Source organism: Tetrao urogallus, assembly GCF_951394365.1.
Source record: "Tetrao urogallus genome assembly, chromosome: 1".
Lineage (NCBI taxonomy): Eukaryota > Metazoa > Chordata > Aves > Galliformes > Phasianidae > Tetrao > Tetrao urogallus.
In genome coordinates, this window is record NC_136813.1 from 75,408,586 (window position 1) to 75,426,541 (window position 17,956).

Below are 17,956 nucleotides of genomic sequence, written 5' to 3' on the forward strand. Positions count from 1 at the left end.
TACAGAACTTTGTATTTCTCTCCTTAAGAAGACAGTACTTGGAGTGACATAGAGACAAAAGATCATTGTGACATAAAGAGGAGATACAGGATTTTATAACCAAAAGAGGAAAGAAACTTTCAAACAAAAACCAAAACAAGCCACCAAAAGCTAACCTACTTGTAGTTTGTTTGATGAACACAATGCATCATGTGTATTAAAATAAATATAATACATAACATAAAATCCAACAATAGGAGTTGCACAACTTATTTTAGTGCACATTGTAACGCCAGAGATTTGGAAGACTACAAAACTGTATCCTGTTATCAATATCACAGTTATAAACCACCTGAACAGACTACCTAGAGTAAAGGTGATCTGGAGCAATTTATGAAGCTAACAGCTGGGAAGTTAGCAGATACCTGACAGATACTCAAGACAGCAAAGCCATGTATTCACTACTGAAAAACTTTCAAAATACTGTCAAATGGAAGTCAGGCCTAATTCATCATGCAGTACCAATGTCAAGTTTGTATCTTCTTCCAGGCTAATGAAAATTAGCCCCTCTTGTGTTAACCAAACCTAAGACAGATATTGTGGTGATCTTATTTGAAATATTTTTTAAAAGTATCCACATGACTTAGGAATGGAAGCACCACTTAAGAATGATTTTACACATGAACTTTTCAAACATTCAAGCTTTTGGCAAAAATGTGGGGTCATCAAGCTACATCTTCCTCCTCATTGAGATCTACCACAATAGCATTTAATTCTGTATCAGTCCAAAAGCTCTATACACCCTGAAAACTGGAGAAAATTGGCTTGACTGCAGTGCTTTAATAAAATATTACCCTTATGCTGACAAGCTGTACTGACATTCCACTCCTCTTCTTGTCCCTTTCCTTAAAGTGGGCCTGTGTTGCCTATCTGTAGCTTCCACTCCAGCACTTCTTTGGAGAAGCAGAAGGCAGCTTGTGTTTTTTCAGGCCAGCACTTTCCCAGACACTGACCAGCAAGGTGCCAAAGAATGGCAGATCTGCTGTGAATGGTGGTGAAATTGGTGAGGGTGTGTATGGGCAGGTATATCTATGGGTCCCAGCAGTGGAATGGGCAATGACGCAAGAGAAAACAAAACAATAACTGCTACCTCATGCTTAAGACACAGGGGAAAAGATAACCTAGAAAGTCAGGCCTCTCCCAGGAAAAAAAAAAAAAAAGAAAAAAAAAGACCAACTGCAAAGTACAGGAGGGACCATCCAGAGGGAGACACTTCTGTCTCCAGCCCAAGTCCTCAAAACTCCAACAGTCCCCTGTACATGCAGCTGAACAGTATCATGTTTACCAGATGATATCAGAAGGCTAATATTAAAACAAAGAAGTAAACAACAACCAAAAAAAAAAAGGAAGAGTTACTTTCTATTGCTGCCACAGATATATATACACATCTCTGTAGTGACACGAAAAGACGATCTGTGGCTTTGAGTTCTATGAAAAGGCAGTGACTTTATCTCCTGTTAGAACCTCATACACTGTAAGTCAAACTTAAGCACTCTACTTACTGGTGGACTCACTGTGCTTACTGATATTTTAGAAAGTAACTATAAATCACTTCCTAGCATAACACGGTTAGTAAATTGCAACAGCTACAGGACAGTGATCTGGAAAGCAGTAAAGATAGTAGCCTCTTTTATTACTACATTAAGTGCAGTGAAAAATAAGAAAGAAAAAGAAAAAGAAAAAGAAAAAGAAAAAGAAAAAGAAAAAGAAAAAGAAAAAGAAAAAGAAAAAGAAAAAGAAAAAGAAAAAGAAAAAGAAAAAGAAAAAGAAAAAGAAAAAGAAAAAGAAAAAGAAAAAGAAAAAGAAAAAGAAAAAGAAAAAGAAAAAGAAAAAGAAAAAGAAAAAGAAAAAGAAAAAGAAAAAGAAAAAGAAAAAGAAAAAGAAAAAGAAAAAGAAAAAGAAAAAGAAAAAGAAAAAGAAAAAGAAAAAGAAAGAAAATCAACGCTACTAGGAACTCTGTATCTTTTCCCACAACATTAAAAAGAGAATATCAGAGGTTCTGGAGGTGAATGAATTACAAAATTACCATGATGTAACATGAACATCCTTGAGAAGGCTGATAAACCTGTCCACCAGGGGGACACAGAGTGGCCCCAAGATATTGTCCCAGTTGGGATGCATATACTCAGAAGCTCTTCTCTGGGCATCACTTTCACAGCAGAAGTAGTCAGCACAAGGGCTAACAATGTATGGAATGAAATAATAATTTCCACTGGAAGCCTAAAAGAAAAACAAATGTAGTTTAGAAAACAATTCAAAGTGGAAATACATTTGTGTAAACACAGGAATTATTTACAGTCAGAAAAAAAACAGCTTTGGGTTGGCACCTAAAAAAACAAACAGATTTGGGTTGACACCTAAGGAAGTTTTAGTGCAGTATTTAACACAATATTTGCAAGCATTGAAATCAGTGAATTTTGTATGGAAGAGTTACAAATATTAGTAAGTAATAAAAAAGAGTTTGGATCTGTTTAGAAACAGTACAATAAAACTGTTCACCCCAGGGATGGGGCAACCACAGCTTCTCTGGGCATCTGCGCCAGGGCCTCACTGCCCTCTAAAGAATTTCCTCCTAACATCTCACCTAAATCTCCCCTCTTTAAAGACATTCTCCTCTGTCCTATCATTATCAAACTGGGTAAAAAGTCTCTCCCTTTCCTGTTTATAAGCTACTTTCAAGTACTAGAAGGCCACAGCGAGGTCTCCCCAGAGCCTCTTCCTCTCCATGCTGAACAAGCCCATCAGTCTCAGCCTTTCTTTGCAGGACAGGTGCTCCAAGCCTCTGATCATCAGAAGAGCCTCTACTGCATGCTGCCATTAAGCATCAAATATAAAATTAAAATTAAAATCCATGCCTTGAAATATCTAAGACTTTTAACACAAAAAATCCCAAACCAAAAATCCTTAATAGGCTATAGACAGTGTAAATGTGATCAAGGTCCTGAAGTGGGTGAGGAAACAGGAAATGCCTTTCAGATAATACAGTTAAGTTCAGATTCAATTCTTATGCTCCTGAGCAAGACCATAAAAGCAGATAACTAAGACTAGAAAGACTGATATCCTCTTTCAAGCTACAACAGTTCTCCATTGTTAAAATAAAAGTAAAAACTCAGCCAAACAATGCATTCAGAGTCATTAGAAGCCCCAAAGCATGGGGCAGTATAACACAGCTAATGCAGTCAGCTGCCACTGAGTATCTATCTGTTGTCACCTTGGGGATATCACGGTATCAAATGTGTACAAAAATATAACTTTCATTTTACTTCAGATCATCTAAGACTGCAGTAAAGCAGCAGCCATTTAAAATCACTGGGATACTGGGAGAATGCTGAGAGGACTGAAAGAATGAAGATGAGGACAGCACGTTTTTATGTGCATTAAGAAACTGCAAGACAAAAACAAACTGCTCACAGAAAATAACAGAGTATTTAGCTACTGAAAATATAGACAGCAAAAGCATGTTGCTTATCTGGATTTGGAAGGATTTAGAAATTTAAATGATTTCTAATGGATAAAGATCAAGCAATGTTCATTCTTCACAAACTTTGCAGTACTGTACCTCTGTTGTAATAATACCATTACCTGTTGCAATGTTACCTCTACTTTCTATGAAAAAAAAAGTTGCAATTTAAGCAACCAGTATGTTAAAATTATTTAGTCCAAAGTTTATTCAAATATGCACTAAGTTATGTGCAATGCAAAAGCTGCTTGAGTATTATTTCTATTTTTAAGCCCATAACAACAAATTAGGTCTTCCTGCAATGGGGACAACAGCATCAATACAAGCTGAAAGCAAGATACAGCTTGTGATGCAAAGAGAAGTGCAGTTATCTCCCAAAATAGCAAAGCAATTTTCAGAAAATATTAAATGGCATGGACGAAGCATTATATTTCTCAAGTTCATCTATTTGACGGAGGCTTTTGCCTCTTTCTGGATAGCAGAATCTGTGCATCTGAAAATACGTTTTCTCCACACCATAAATATTTTTACACACAGAAATCAGGAAAACGACACATATTTCAGGGTGTAACCTTGTTTGAAGAGCAACCACCACAGCTGTAGCTCCAATGATTTGTTTGTCATGTTTGGGAGTTCAGTCAGGTGGCAATGGATGACCCTTGGTACTACATGCAAAGGAAAAGATATCCTGCCTCCTGGCAGAAATATCACTGAGTAAAGCACCAAGGAAACAAAACACTGTATGCCCCATAGAACTACTTTCCAATTTGTGGCCATTCCACCTACAAATACATATAATCTAATTGTGATAAGTTTATATCTTTGTGGTTTATATAGATCACACATTGGGTTGGTTTATTTTGGAACTATTAGCCATTTTTATCATCTTATTCAGAGAAATTTTTAGGTTTAAGAAATGTAGAAGTATAAAAATAAAAGACAGACTGAAAAAAAAAAAAAAAAGAAGAAAAAGGAAAAACTCTTGGCAAATAATGTATGAGCTAGCAGTGACACTTTTGTATTCAATCACAACAGTTCCAGACACCAGAAAAAGAGCCCCAAGTAGGAACATTAAAAAAATTACAGAAAATAGCTGCAAGTAAGTTGAGAAAGGAACCTGCTTTTTAAAGGAAAAGGGTGGAAGGAATTAAGGACAGAGTCACATCTTTACTGAAGTAGTTAGGCCCGCAGAAGTCATTTTAAGATGTTGGCATGATGCGCTAAATGTAGTGCTCTTTTCTTAAAATACTTCTCTAACTATTTTAAGGCTGTTAAAAGTGAACGTTTGACCTTGATAACAGAAACGGTTGTGTTGTTGATTTTTAATCATCTTGCTAGAGTTATTCTGGCCAAACTGCCACTTTGTGACAGAGATACCAAACTAGAATTTAAGGGCTATTATTCTGAATGTGGAGTAAAATCTCTGCATCTTCAGAGAGGGAATTTTGCCTTCGCAGCTAACAGCTCAGCTATTCCACTCCAGCCATGTCGTCCTTTTTGTCAATCACTCAAGGAGCATTAAGAGTGCTCACCCTCACTTACCAAGCAGTTGGAAGAGCAATATGCCAGATGACAGAAAATGACTCAAAGAAGTCACATGCTTTGAGTATTCAGAGAGACTAATGGACTTTTATCTTAAGAATTCATCATAAGAATCCATTCGTACCTAAAGAATTTAAGTTTCCACAGTAGTAGATTTCTATGTCATCACATTCCTATCTATTTTACAATATAAGTGACTCTAAAATATCATCAACTTTTTAGAACACCTCCTGTTCACAAGTTGAACATAAGTGGTGTCTTTATATAAATATTGCAAGAAAGATTATTGTAAAACAAACAATCCACACACAAGATCTAGGTTGCAAGTAACATGTACTCTGAGATTACCATTGGTGCGAAAGAAAGCATAACTTTTATAGCACCCTTACACAAAAATGCTATAAACACAGTAAGAAAATGGCATGTTTATTAAGAGAAAACAGACGTAAAATGATGCATACTTTGCCTATCAGGCTACCATTGTGGTATTCAGGAGGTACTTCAACCCGAAGAAAAGTTTTGTGGTTGGCAACCTACTCCAAATTGAAATAAAGCAACAAAGAGGAAAATACCACCATAAAACAGCATGAGAATCAAAACAACAGACATGAATAGAGAAACGATTAAAGAAAGAAACAATGGAGAAGGAATACAACTATTTATAGTAAATCCATTTTTACAAAAACAAGAAAAATAGCAGAGCACATTGCCAGCAAGAAAGCAGAATGTAAGGTTTCTTTATTTTTCTACACATCTCCTTGTATCACCATTAACTTGCTTTAAAAGTCTGACTTCTTAACAGTGGCAGATTCATTACCTGATTAGTTATCTGTAAGCCAATTGTTACAAATGTACCTCCCTTGAGACAGTAACATTTCCATAATTACTGTCATAAATTAATTTTAAAAGCCTTAGTTTTCACTATGCAAATAATAACTGTGTTATATGTAATGATCAGAAGTATTAAAAATATTTTTTACTATTTCTTCTCAAAAAGGAATAACAATCAACTGTAAGCTACTCTTCTCTCTTTCATTCTGTGCCCTTTTGAAACTCTTACCACTTCTGCTGCCTCCAACTTCTTAGTAATAAATTAATAGACAAACACCATACAATCTTTTATAAACTGCAAAAATAATTCATATATATATATATAAGGCCATTCTATAATACTACTTCTTCACATTATCAAATTCACACAGGGTAGTTATACTTAATTCAATCCACGGGACTACTAAAGTGGAGAATGAATCCAAGTGTCAAAATCTTTTTATTTAGATTTCTTATGTGTTCACTGACTTGAAGAATTAGATACGTAATTTATACAGCTATTGAAGCTCTGAAGAGACTTGGGGCCAATTTCAATGAAAACTGATTTTTCAAAATAAAAATTTCTTTGGCAAGGATAAATTTCAATCTTGTTTCCTTTGGATCAAGGAGAAATTTGCTAACAGCTCCTCCATAGCCAAGGCATCACTATCCTCTATAATTAAAGAAAAAAGAAAAAAACCCAAACATTTAAATCTCAAAATATTTCTTCAGGTACACAGACCTAAGTAATAATAAACTTTTTGGTTTAATAGCTATCCAACTTCCCTTTAAATACCTTCTCCCTCCCCACCACCCTTAAATTAACAGTTATTCAAACTCCTTCAGATCTACTATCAACTTATCAACTAATGAAAATTTTCTTTATATTCTGAACTTGCTCTAATAATTTTTCCACAAGGGAAGTTCTAGCTTACATTCTCAGTGTCACATTCAAATAAACTAAACAGATCAAAACATTCAGTGCTAGAACTATTGTAAGAAGGTGAATGTAGATTTAATACTTACTGTATTTTTCTGAGATACCATATCCTGGAAAAAAAAAGAGAATAAAAACAGTCATTTTTACTGAGAATTATTATGTCCAATAAAACTAAATGGTAGGCACCAACTAAATGTGCACACGTACAAATGTGTTCTTCAACTCATAACCTCCTTTTACTGCCATATCAACTTCCAAGTAAAGGGCAATGTCAAAAAAAATCTCCATAGTTCAGTTTCAGAAAGAATTAATGATTCAGAGAATAAACCTATTTAAATTAGTGCTCAGAAGATAAAGAAAACTTGTACTTGCCAGTAACTGGAGTTTCTCAAGCAGGGCACTCCATAAGCCTATTGGGCACTTGTGAATCAAAAGCATTTAAAGCTGGACACTTTTTCTCTCAAAGAATATCCTGAAGATACCTAGGCTCCTTTCCTACCTGGATGGGCACAGCACAAAACACTCCTGCACCCTACTTTTTCTGACCCTGAAATCTAAAGAGAGAGATTGAAACCATGAGGAGGATGACAATTTAATGTAAACCAAACCTCAAAGATCTCCAGCTGTTGGTAAGTAACCTTCTCCTTCTTGTGGTGGCATGCATGTCCAGTAAACACTGCTTGGTGAAATAAAGAGATCTCCAGATAAGCTACTTTACAAATGTTAGAAGCAGACTTGTTTCTAAGCAAGGTTAATTACTGAAGTAATTTAACTGTATGTGCTCTGGCAATTTAAGATCATTCTTACTCAGCAACTTCACACATCCGACAGCCTCAAAACCACTTGCACAGAAATGATGGTGCTCATGTATACACCATCAGACTGAGCATTACTGACGGTCTAAAAGGTTTAGTTCCACAATGATGAACCTCCTGAAATCCAGCCTTTTTATTATGTGCTTAGAAATAGGTTGTTTTGGAAAGAACACTGAAGAAATTGAAGATACAATTCTTGGGAGAATTTCAAGGATGTGTTCTATGAAGTAAAATAAATAGTCAGGCTGCCTGAACTTCACAGCTACTCCAGCAGGAGTAACAGTAAGAATACTGCCTTCATAACAGCTAGGCTAGACACTCTTATTGGGCATGTAAAGCAACCCAAATCCAAGTAGAGTAATATATTCCTAAAAGCAAAGGGAAAAAAACTGGCTAAATTAGTCAGAAATAACAGATAGTCAACTATTCACATCAAGGTATCTATACCTAACGGAATTATTGATTAATGCAAACTCTTTAGGGCAATAAAATACTTTTTTAAAAAAAAAAGATTGAAGGCTTAGTCATCTGAAATAAACACCTGAAAGAAAAGCTAAAAGTAAACAGGTCCTTACCTAAGCAAATATCTCTAATAAAATTTTATCTTCTATTGATAAAAACTTCTAAGGAAAAAAAAATGAACTCTTCTGAAAACTATCTAGCATCTAAACCATAAAACGTGTCAAGAGATCACAAAATGTTCTTCCCTGAAGGATCCCAAGAATAATCCCTATCTACCTTCTGAAGTATTCCTAAAACAAAAAGTATATTTATATATTTGAATGGTATTCAACAGCAAACTGGAGCTCGATTGCAAAAGAAGTATCAAGAACATCAGAATAGGACAGAACCATATCCCCAGTATTCTGCTAAAACTACCCTGGTGTTCAACCAGATGATCTCTTCAACTTGTTTCCAACAACTCAAATTAATTAATCAAGTAATTTTGATCACTCAGTAAGGTATGCCAGGGGACTGCTGACCAACGTGATTATACAAATGACTATGAGATAAGAGATACAGCGGGGCTCAGTGTCATTAGCAGAGCTCCCATGAGAAGAGAAATTAAGAGAGAGAACAGCTTTTCCAGCCCTATGTGATGCAGTCATACTCTAGTGTTGTGAGGTCCCCAGCCTCGTACTTGAGCTTCACACTCTTCAACAAAAAGACCCAGAACTGACACTTCCAAGGTCTGCAAGCTCTGGCAGTGAACTGTTTGAAGACCTGGCCCACAGACAGATGCGAGTCTGGAGGTCATTCATCCCTCCAGTTACGGAGCACATGCTTGCATCCGTGCTTGGCACTTAGTGCAGAAATCAAAGCCATTCACCTCATTAGGTGGAGATATGTAAAAGATGACTAGCTTGGGCTCCCCAAACTTAGGCACCTGCTGAGGAGAACCAAGATGATCACAACTCCTGAGATACAACGTAAGACAAGGATTTAAAAAAATGAGTTAATAAAAAATAAAAACTGCAGTCAGGTATGTTGTCTCTGCAAGAGGAAAAGTTGTATGCCTGCCCTTAAGAAATTATTAGAGCAACAAAGGGGATGCAAGTATGCCTTGACACATATTTGTTGTATCTCTTTGAGCAAAGGGTGTGAGAGGTCTCGTGACTTCAGATTACACAAAATGTGAATGTATATGTGGAACACAATTGCAGAAAGGAGTAGATTCAGAGTAAAACTGAAGACACTGAAAGAAAAAGAAGCTGTGACAGGACCCAGCTTTTAACACAGTTAACATTCAACTAAATATTCTTATTTCACTGGGAAAGGTTGGAGAATTCCAAGATAGATTTTTGGACATCAGTGGCATGAAAAAAATGTTAAAACCATAAAAGGCAATAAATCAAAAGAAGAGAAAAACCTCACACAGCATGAACAACACTGTTCTCAGTGAAGGTAGCAAGAAAAAGGATGATATTATAAGAATCAGTAAGTGGTAGTACAAAAGAGTAATCTAAATGTGAGCGAAACCAAAGAGAACCTATGCTGTGAAAGAAATATCCCATTATAGGATTTGCAGCCAGAACAGTCTTAAAAGACTTCAGCGTACAGCATGTTTCCCTACTGTAACAGTGAACAACAGGCCTGTAAAATGATTTGATTAGGATCTCTTCCTTATTCCTTCCTTCTTCATCAGAGAGAAATAAAAAGAAGATTCCTGTAATCTTAGCTTCTCAGAAACTAGGAGATACTAACTTCAGCTGAGAGAAGTACTTGAATGTTCAGAGTAGGTTGCAATACATTACTTCTTTGACCATCATTACTAGAAGTGAAAGTGCAGATTTTGTACAAGTCAAACCATCTGAAGCAAGCCCAGTACTGCAGTATGGATCTTTTCTTATAAACAAGCTTTTACTTTACTCTAACCACTGCTATTCTTGGTAGTAGCTGTTATTCTTAACAAGATTTTGCTAAATAGCCATTAGGAAATCACACTCAATGAAAATTTCTGCCACAAATGTTTGCAGAATCAGGTAGTTAAAGTTATTTCTGAAACGAAGCAAGATTTTGAAGAGAGAACCTTACTTTGAGAGACTGGGCAGTGTCATCATCAGTGCCATGGTAGAGTATAACATTATTTGCCATGTCAAAGCTTTCACGCACACCAAGGTGGTAGAACAGTGATGGTTGCTTGGAAATATCACTCATATCCACAACTGCAACATCTGAAATGAGAGAGGAAGGGGGGAAAGTACTAAAAAAAAAAAAAAAAAAAAAAAAAAGGCTTAAAACCCAATTTATTACTACAAAGAATTTAAAATGAATTCTGAAATCACACGCACATTTGTAAGTACAAAATCAACATACTCAATTAAGGATCATTTTCTCATAGTACAAGTATTACCATGCACTTGAGAGATACTATATCCAGAAAATGATCACAGTATTACCATAACTGTGAGGCACGGTCTGTGAATTCACAGTTTTGAAATCACTGCATCAGGTGTACTGCAGGTGAAGAAGGAGTTCTACTTTTGCTCCCCAAGCCAGGCCTGACAGTCTGAATACCCACTAAGATGGGAAATGTGGAATCTCCAGGTGAAACCTCTGAGGAGAATAAGGCAGATGAAAATTAGGGAAAACCACAAGACCATGTTTATTTTCACTGAATCTTGCAACAGAGGAAATTCCTAAACAGTGGAAAAACAAATAATTTGTGAAATTGACTTTTAAAAGCTATACACACGATGCATTTTGAGGTGCAGGGCAGAGTGAAATACAGAACTCAACTACAAGCAGCTTGAGCAAGACTTCAAGTGCTCCTGGGTAGCACTCAAGTCAGAAATGAAAGTAAGAAACTTTGCATCAGTGAAGATGACCAATACAGAGAGGTAAATAGAAATACCCTGTACTATGCAGAACAGCTGAGATACAGACTAAAGATTTGGAACTCACTGTCTGTTTTTTATGTGAGCCTAAAGACCAGCACAGGCAGAAGAAGTAACTGGAATAAAGACACCTAAGCTGTTTTTCCCTTGATCCTTGTATATTCTGTGCCACGTAAGAGAGTTGTGGTCTAAAGCTTTTTGAAGGTCTGTATCTGCATGACTGTCTGCTTTCACTGCTGTGGGATAGACAGCTAAATGTACATCCAAAGTATTCATAAGACTAAAGCTTGGGCCTTCAAACCACAGGACAGTCTGAAGTACGAAACAGATTCCAAAGTCCCAGTTCAGCAGGGCAGTAAATCCTGCACCTCTGAAGCTGCTAACAGACAGCTCCTGTATCTACAGGGAATGATGGAGAAGAATGAAGCTACTAATAAACGAAAAACCCAGGAGCAGGCCAGGCCTGTTGTGTGAAATCCAAACAAAGCAGTCAGTTCACCTGGGTTTCACTGAGGTTACCTACCAGAAGAATCAATGCCTCATACTCAGTATGCAAGTTCTTGGTAAATCCAGCAGTGAATATACATTCCTGTACAATTCCAACTGGGTATTTTAAAGACTTCTCATTAACCTGTTAAAGCACAAGGATGGGCCTTTGAGTCCACAGAAATGACCAGCCTAAAAACCTAAATGTCTCTACTTAAAACATGATAATTTGAAAAATAATTAATAAAATAAAATCGTGGTAAAGAGAGAAAATTCTCCTATCCCTGAGCAACCTCAAATTCTGCACTACCTACTGATCACCTTTCCATATCCTGCTCAACGAGCTTTCTACAGCAGAGCTAATCCTAGCATATCTCATGCTACAGGGTCATACAGACTTAGCAGTCTTGAAGCAGTAAATCCCAGCTTCACCCACACATCCTCATCCAGATTATCCTCACCTCCAACATTACCTCCAAAATCAATTGAGAAAACATAAGTGATCTATAAAATAAACATTTAGACGAAATAACAAGCAGACCTAGAATCACATTAACTCAAAGAAAAAGATGAAGTCAAAGAGTTCTGGACTGCTTTTAGGGCCTGTATAAACTCATTTTGTGGAACTGTGCTGTGGAGTCAAAATCTCCTTCCTGGTGAGAAGATTTAGACAATGTGTTCACATAGCACACAGATACTGCATTTTCCAATATCACGTGAGCAATGACCCATAACAGTTTACTGCAACAAGGCTACCCACAGCCCATAGCTGCGCAAGCCTACATCTGAAATTTGCCTTCTCTTGTCTGCTGCTCGGTTACAATGTAAGTTGCATCAGAACCACATTAAATGGGCATAACCACAGAAATGTCCATGTTAAAAAGGAGTATTATTCAGCAGTTAACACTGATAAAGGATAAAAGAGGATGAGTTTTTCTTGTTTATTCACATCTCATGAACACAAGTGTGAATAAGGTAAAATAAACAGAAGACTAGCAGGGAAGATGAAGGTGGTATCACAAAAATATACACGCACATGGAAAAAACAGCCCCAGGAAGATGACCAAATAGATCCAGTCTGACTGTGGGAACCAAGGGATGAAACAGAAGCAAACACCATCTGACTAAAGCAGAGCATCAGAAGTGCTGGTGGCAGCAGAGCAGAGCAGTGAGAAGATCCTGTGTTCCCAGAGTGGTCTCCACAACCCCTCCAGCAGGAACAGCAGTGTGCTGGGAGCAGGAAGGAGAGAGTATGCACCTATTTACATAGCAGCTTTACTCAGGTGCTAGGGAAGCATATCTTGAGTCTGGTGAGGTCAGGAAATGATCACGAGTGGAGAACAAATGATGAATAATCAATGCTAATTAAAGAAGCAGCTCCCTGAGACACATTCAGTGCAGTGGGCACTGCAAGTACAGCACTCAGTGATAGTGACCATTCCCCAGAACTACTGTTTTCAGGGCTACATCTCTTTTATTAGTGTAGCAAGTGTTGATGTAGTGTATCAACTAATGATTCACAAATACTTTTCTTTCAGTTGTCTTATGCTTTGCTTGCAATTGATGCTAAAATCTTCCATCTACAGTTCTTGAAACACAAATAAAGGATCCTGAAGTACAACGACATATATAGGATGGTTACAAAGAGAGAAGAATTTCCATACTTATAAGATCTGTGAGATACATAAAATTAATATTACAGCACAAGCACCTGCTTAGCAAAGCACAATTTATGAACAGAAACAAGTTGATCACTCTTCATCCTCTACTTCCATCTCTGTGTCAGAAAAGCCAATTCAACAAAACGCTTTCCAGGCTTCTCTTTCCAAATTTAGGTTCAGCTTCCTTCCTCACAGATAAGTGTCAATCAAGAATTAATGCCAACTTTTTGGATAGGCAGACTGCAGGTGGTAATAGCTGAAGTTCAGAGTAGAAGTCAGCAGAAGCAGTCGGCTTGGAAGAAACAGTGGCACATGTAGTTGGAGGGAAACTGGTAATGAAATCAACCAGCACGACACGCTCGCAATGCCTGAAAGCATTTTAACATAAGCAGAAAACACAAAAACTGTATTTGTTTTAAATATCTTGTTTAGTCACAACCAGAAATTTCTTCTTCTTGAGTTCAGTTCTCACCTGCAACCTTTTATGCTTTGGAATTCAAATAGCCTCAGCACCACTAATTCTCATTCAGCAAAACCATCCCTTGGGATACAGTGAACACCAGACAACCACCCAAAATGCAGCATGGACAGATTGAGAGGCCAACATTCATCTCGAGCTTTCTGCACAAGCACCCTTTTCATCCAGACTGATCCAGAACAGGGTTACATTCAGACCCAAACATTACAGCCATTAATCCTGTCAGCACTGTGGTGCTACTTTACAGCAGTACTCAGATACTGCCTCTTTCATCTGTACCAGAGGACACACATTAAAAACAGAAACAGAGCGTATTTTTAGTGTTCCAGTGATGTTTACTGCAATTCAGGAGAAACGAGTATTTAAAACTATTAATTTTTCTAAACCATGATGAAGTATTCATATTTATAACTGATATGTACTCCTTATTGTCAAAAGAACCCGCTCACCGCAAAAATTAAATCACACACAAGAAACTACAATTCATTTAAAAGCAGCAGAACAAATTACAGCAGGTAAGTAATACTGCCAGTTTTAGGGATTGATATAGAAAATAAATTCATTTTCTCATTTACTTTTATGTCCTGCAGCTTCCTTATTGATTAGATACATCACCTCAATCTTGCAATCCCTCAATAGCATATTAAAGATTTTGTGTGTTGTTAAATGGAAGGAAAGGTTCTCCCAAAGTCCTTGGAAATGAAAAGCAAAAGCTTTATGAAACATTATTAGATGTTTCCTAAATACAACTAAATTCACTGTAAAACTGTACATTTCAAAGAAGGCAAAGCATTATTCTAAAATAGGAAAGCAGTTCTACTGATCCAGAAAAGCAAAACTTGTGCCCAATGTCTGTGCTTATATTTAACTGATCTTCCAAGAGTGTTTCTCAAACTCTGCCAGACAGAATACAACTGTGCAACTTCAAGAACTGGTGCACGAAGAAAATTAATATAGTTAATAGAACACATGGCAAATCCAAAAGTAGAATGCACTTTTAAAGCTCTGCACAAGCATGAATATGAAAACATTGCCTTACTAGAAAATATTGGAATAGCAAAACACCTGAAAAGAACCCGTCACCAGAAGGGGTAGAAAAATTTATTTTTCTTCTTTTCCTAAAATGTTAACAGCATGAAAAGAACTGATCCTAGACAACCTTTTGTTGCATTATTGAACTGCAGAAGTTAGAAAATATGTAATTTACTCTAAACTGTGTATGTCTAAGCTTAGAAATTGCTCACTGTTTTCCACAACAAACCTTTGTTCTCAGTCTTATTTTTTTTCCCAACTTTGCCAATTTGCTTGAGGTTGTGTGCTTGTGTTTCTGGTTTTTTTTTTTTTTTTTTTTCCTTACAAACAATTTAATTAAAACAATCCAGTCATTTCTGAAAACATGTTGGGGAACTTGTTCTTTTGGCAGTATTAAGCATCCTCCCATGCCAAATTAAGAAGGCTTAGTGCTCCCGTGTACCAAAACAGAGTCTGAATAGTCAGACTCCCTGGACATACTCATGCTAGTCTCAATTAATGTTATTTATTCCAAAACTAAGATTCAGCAGCCATTTGGTCAGTCACAAGACAGGTGTTTGGTCTCATGAGATCATCTTCACTCCCCTCATTGTCAATGCAGAGAGATAAAGCACTTTTAAAATACCATTTGTCTGATCCATCAGAAGTCTACTTTAGCCTGTCCCCTTCCCTCCTGTGGCTCCTCTTCAGGTGATCTGACAGCAGTCTTTCAGTATCTAAACGGGAGCTACAGGTAAGAAGGGAACAGACTCTTTAGCAGAGTCTGTGGTGATAGAAAAATGGAAATGGTTTCAAGCTCAAAGAGGGTAGATTTGGGTTAGATATAAAGAAAAGTCCTTTACATTAATGGTAGTGAGGCACTGAAACCAGTGCCCAGAGATGTGGGGGGTGCCCTGTACCTGGAGACTTTCAAGGCCAGGCTAGATAAGACCCTGGGCAAACTGATGTAGCTGTGGTGTTCCTGTTCATTGCAGGGGAGCTGGACTAGATGGCCTTCAGAGGTCCCTTCCAACTCTAAGGATTTCATGATTATATGAAAAGAACTGTAGCTCAGAAGTGCACATTTCTCTCCACTAGCTGTGAAGGGAGTCAGAAATAATGGCATGTAAGGTGCTTTGTGCTATGAGGTGTTCTATAGAGCCTAGCAGTCCTTCTCTGAAGTACCACATTCAACTTCTAATGCATTTCAGTCAAGAATTATAAAATCTCAGCAGATACTTCCCTGCAGATGTTCCCACCAGCTAATCAGTGAACTGGCCACTAGAAAAAAATACAGTTCTTCATCATCAACACTAGACCTGCAGTTACTCTGCCTCTGAAGGAGGAACAGAAGGACTGTCACAAATTAGACCCACCGCTAAGATTTCTCTGAACACCAAACTCTTGCTTGAATTTCCCAGAAATTGCATATTCCTGGCCTATGGATGAAGTTTACATTCATTGAATTCTCACTAAACATTACCTTTCAAGACAAATCTAAGCATTACATTTCCTTGAAAGCCAACGGCATTCATACTAAAACTAGCTTTACTAGTCTGTGTTTAACTCAGAGAGGTTGTGGATGCTCCGTCCTTGGAGGTGTCCAAGACCAGGTTGGATGGTGCCCTGGACAACCTGGTTGAGTACCAGATCTGGAGGTTGGTGGCCCTGCCTGTGGCAGGGGGGTTGGAACTTTATAATCCTTGGGGTCCTTTCCAACCCAAGCCATTCTATGATTCCATACTGCAGTTTTTGGTGTTTTAAGAACAACATGACCTCAAGTTTGAGGCAGGTAACACAGTGGTGTGAGAAATCACAGTTAAAATGAAGTGTGTATACACATTCACTGGAAAATTTACAGCATACAGCCCTTCAATGGTCATCCTTCCTGCAAAAGTTCACCCACTCTGAGCCACAGATCTTTAGTTACCAACCATAATCAAATCAAGTGAGTACTGACAAGGTCTTCATGCTGCCAATAAATGAACATTGTGACGTGCACAAGAGATCACTATTTACACAATTTCCTTCAGGCTCGTGGATTCGAAACTGAGGGAGAGACCTCATCACTTGGATCTTAGTGTTTGAGCAATTTAACAGCCCAAGCAGATTGAAAGAGACAGCTATTTACACTTCCCACATGCTTGTTCAACCTTGATATCCAAATGTACACTAACAAAGCATCATTCAAAAATTGTCACAGTGTATTTAAAGAACAAGTATCAGTTTCCCTTCTTGTTATTCACAGACATTAAGCAAACGAAATTTCCAGAAGTCACTTATTTCTCACTTTTCCCAAAGCCCTGAGCAGTGGCTGATAAAGTATTTCAAATCGACATATGCAGAACACTACAAAAATATTTATCCACCACAGATTACCTGAGAAAGAAACCTGCTCAGTTTTTCCCTGCTTACATACTCTTAGTGTATTAAAAGCTTTGATATAGGTGCTAGACAGCCATAAGGAGCAGATCTCATATTGTACATGCTTTTCACAGACCCACAGAATGCCTCAAGTTGGAAGGGACTCACAAGGATCATGGAGTCCAATCCCTGGCTCCATACAGCACCATCCAAAACCAAACCCAGTGTGTGAGAGTGTTGAACTCTGGCACTTGGGGCAGTGCCCACTGCCCTGGCAGCCTTCTGGGTTGCCCCTCATGGGGTTCCCCGCCCTCCACCCTGTGGTGCAGCCCCTTTCCCTGACCCCCAGCTGCCCTCCCCTGACGCAGCTCCACGCCGTTCCCTCGGGCCCTGTCGCTGTCACACAGAGCAGAGCTCAGCGCTGCCCCTCCGCTCCCTGTGAGGAGCTGCAGCCGCTGTCAGGCCTCCCCTCAGCTCCTCTGCTGTGCGCTGAGCAAACACAGGCCCTCAGCTGCTGACGTGTCACATTCTGGACCCTTCACCATCTCTGTAGCCCTTCTTTGGATGCTTGCTATATTCTTCTTACATTGTGGTGCCCTAACCTCAGTGCCTGAGGTGAGGATAACATTATTTCCCAAGTTTCCCTAGCAAGTCAGGGAGCCCACTACTTCTGCACAGTCAGCCATTTTGCCACCTTGTTTAGCTGAGAGAAGCAGTGGAATAAATTAAAAGCAGGCATTTCATGCTAGCACTAGCTGTGTGCCAAGTGTCACATGAGATTGTTTCCACTGCAATGTTTACTAGAGCTGAGCTTGCCAGTTAAGAGAGCATACAGAAAAAGGCACCCAGCCCTGAACCTGATTTGAACTTTGCCTGTAGTTTAGGGGGGGGGAAATAAGAAAGTTTAACTTGATGTAACTTCTCATTCACCTTGGCACTTCCTACACTGAGTCATGAGAGGCAATGGAGTCATAAGAGCCAATGAAAGGGATTGAAGTACAATTTAAAAAAA

General features: G+C 38.1%; 1 protein-coding gene across 1 annotated transcript in view; it reads right to left on the reverse strand.

Moving 5' to 3' along the window:
• Nucleotides 1–17,956, reverse strand: part of MAP3K15 (mitogen-activated protein kinase kinase kinase 15) — a gene marked incomplete at both ends in the record, with an annotated part of 70,505 nt that overhangs the window by 42,857 nt on the left and 9,692 nt on the right. Inside the window, 3 exons of the mRNA XM_079546932.1 lie at nucleotides 2,066–2,259; nucleotides 6,878–6,901; nucleotides 10,142–10,281. Of these exons, the coding sequence (XP_079403058.1) occupies nucleotides 2,066–2,259; nucleotides 6,878–6,901; nucleotides 10,142–10,281 (358 nt within the window). The remainder of the gene's footprint in view (nucleotides 1–2,065; nucleotides 2,260–6,877; nucleotides 6,902–10,141; nucleotides 10,282–17,956) is intronic.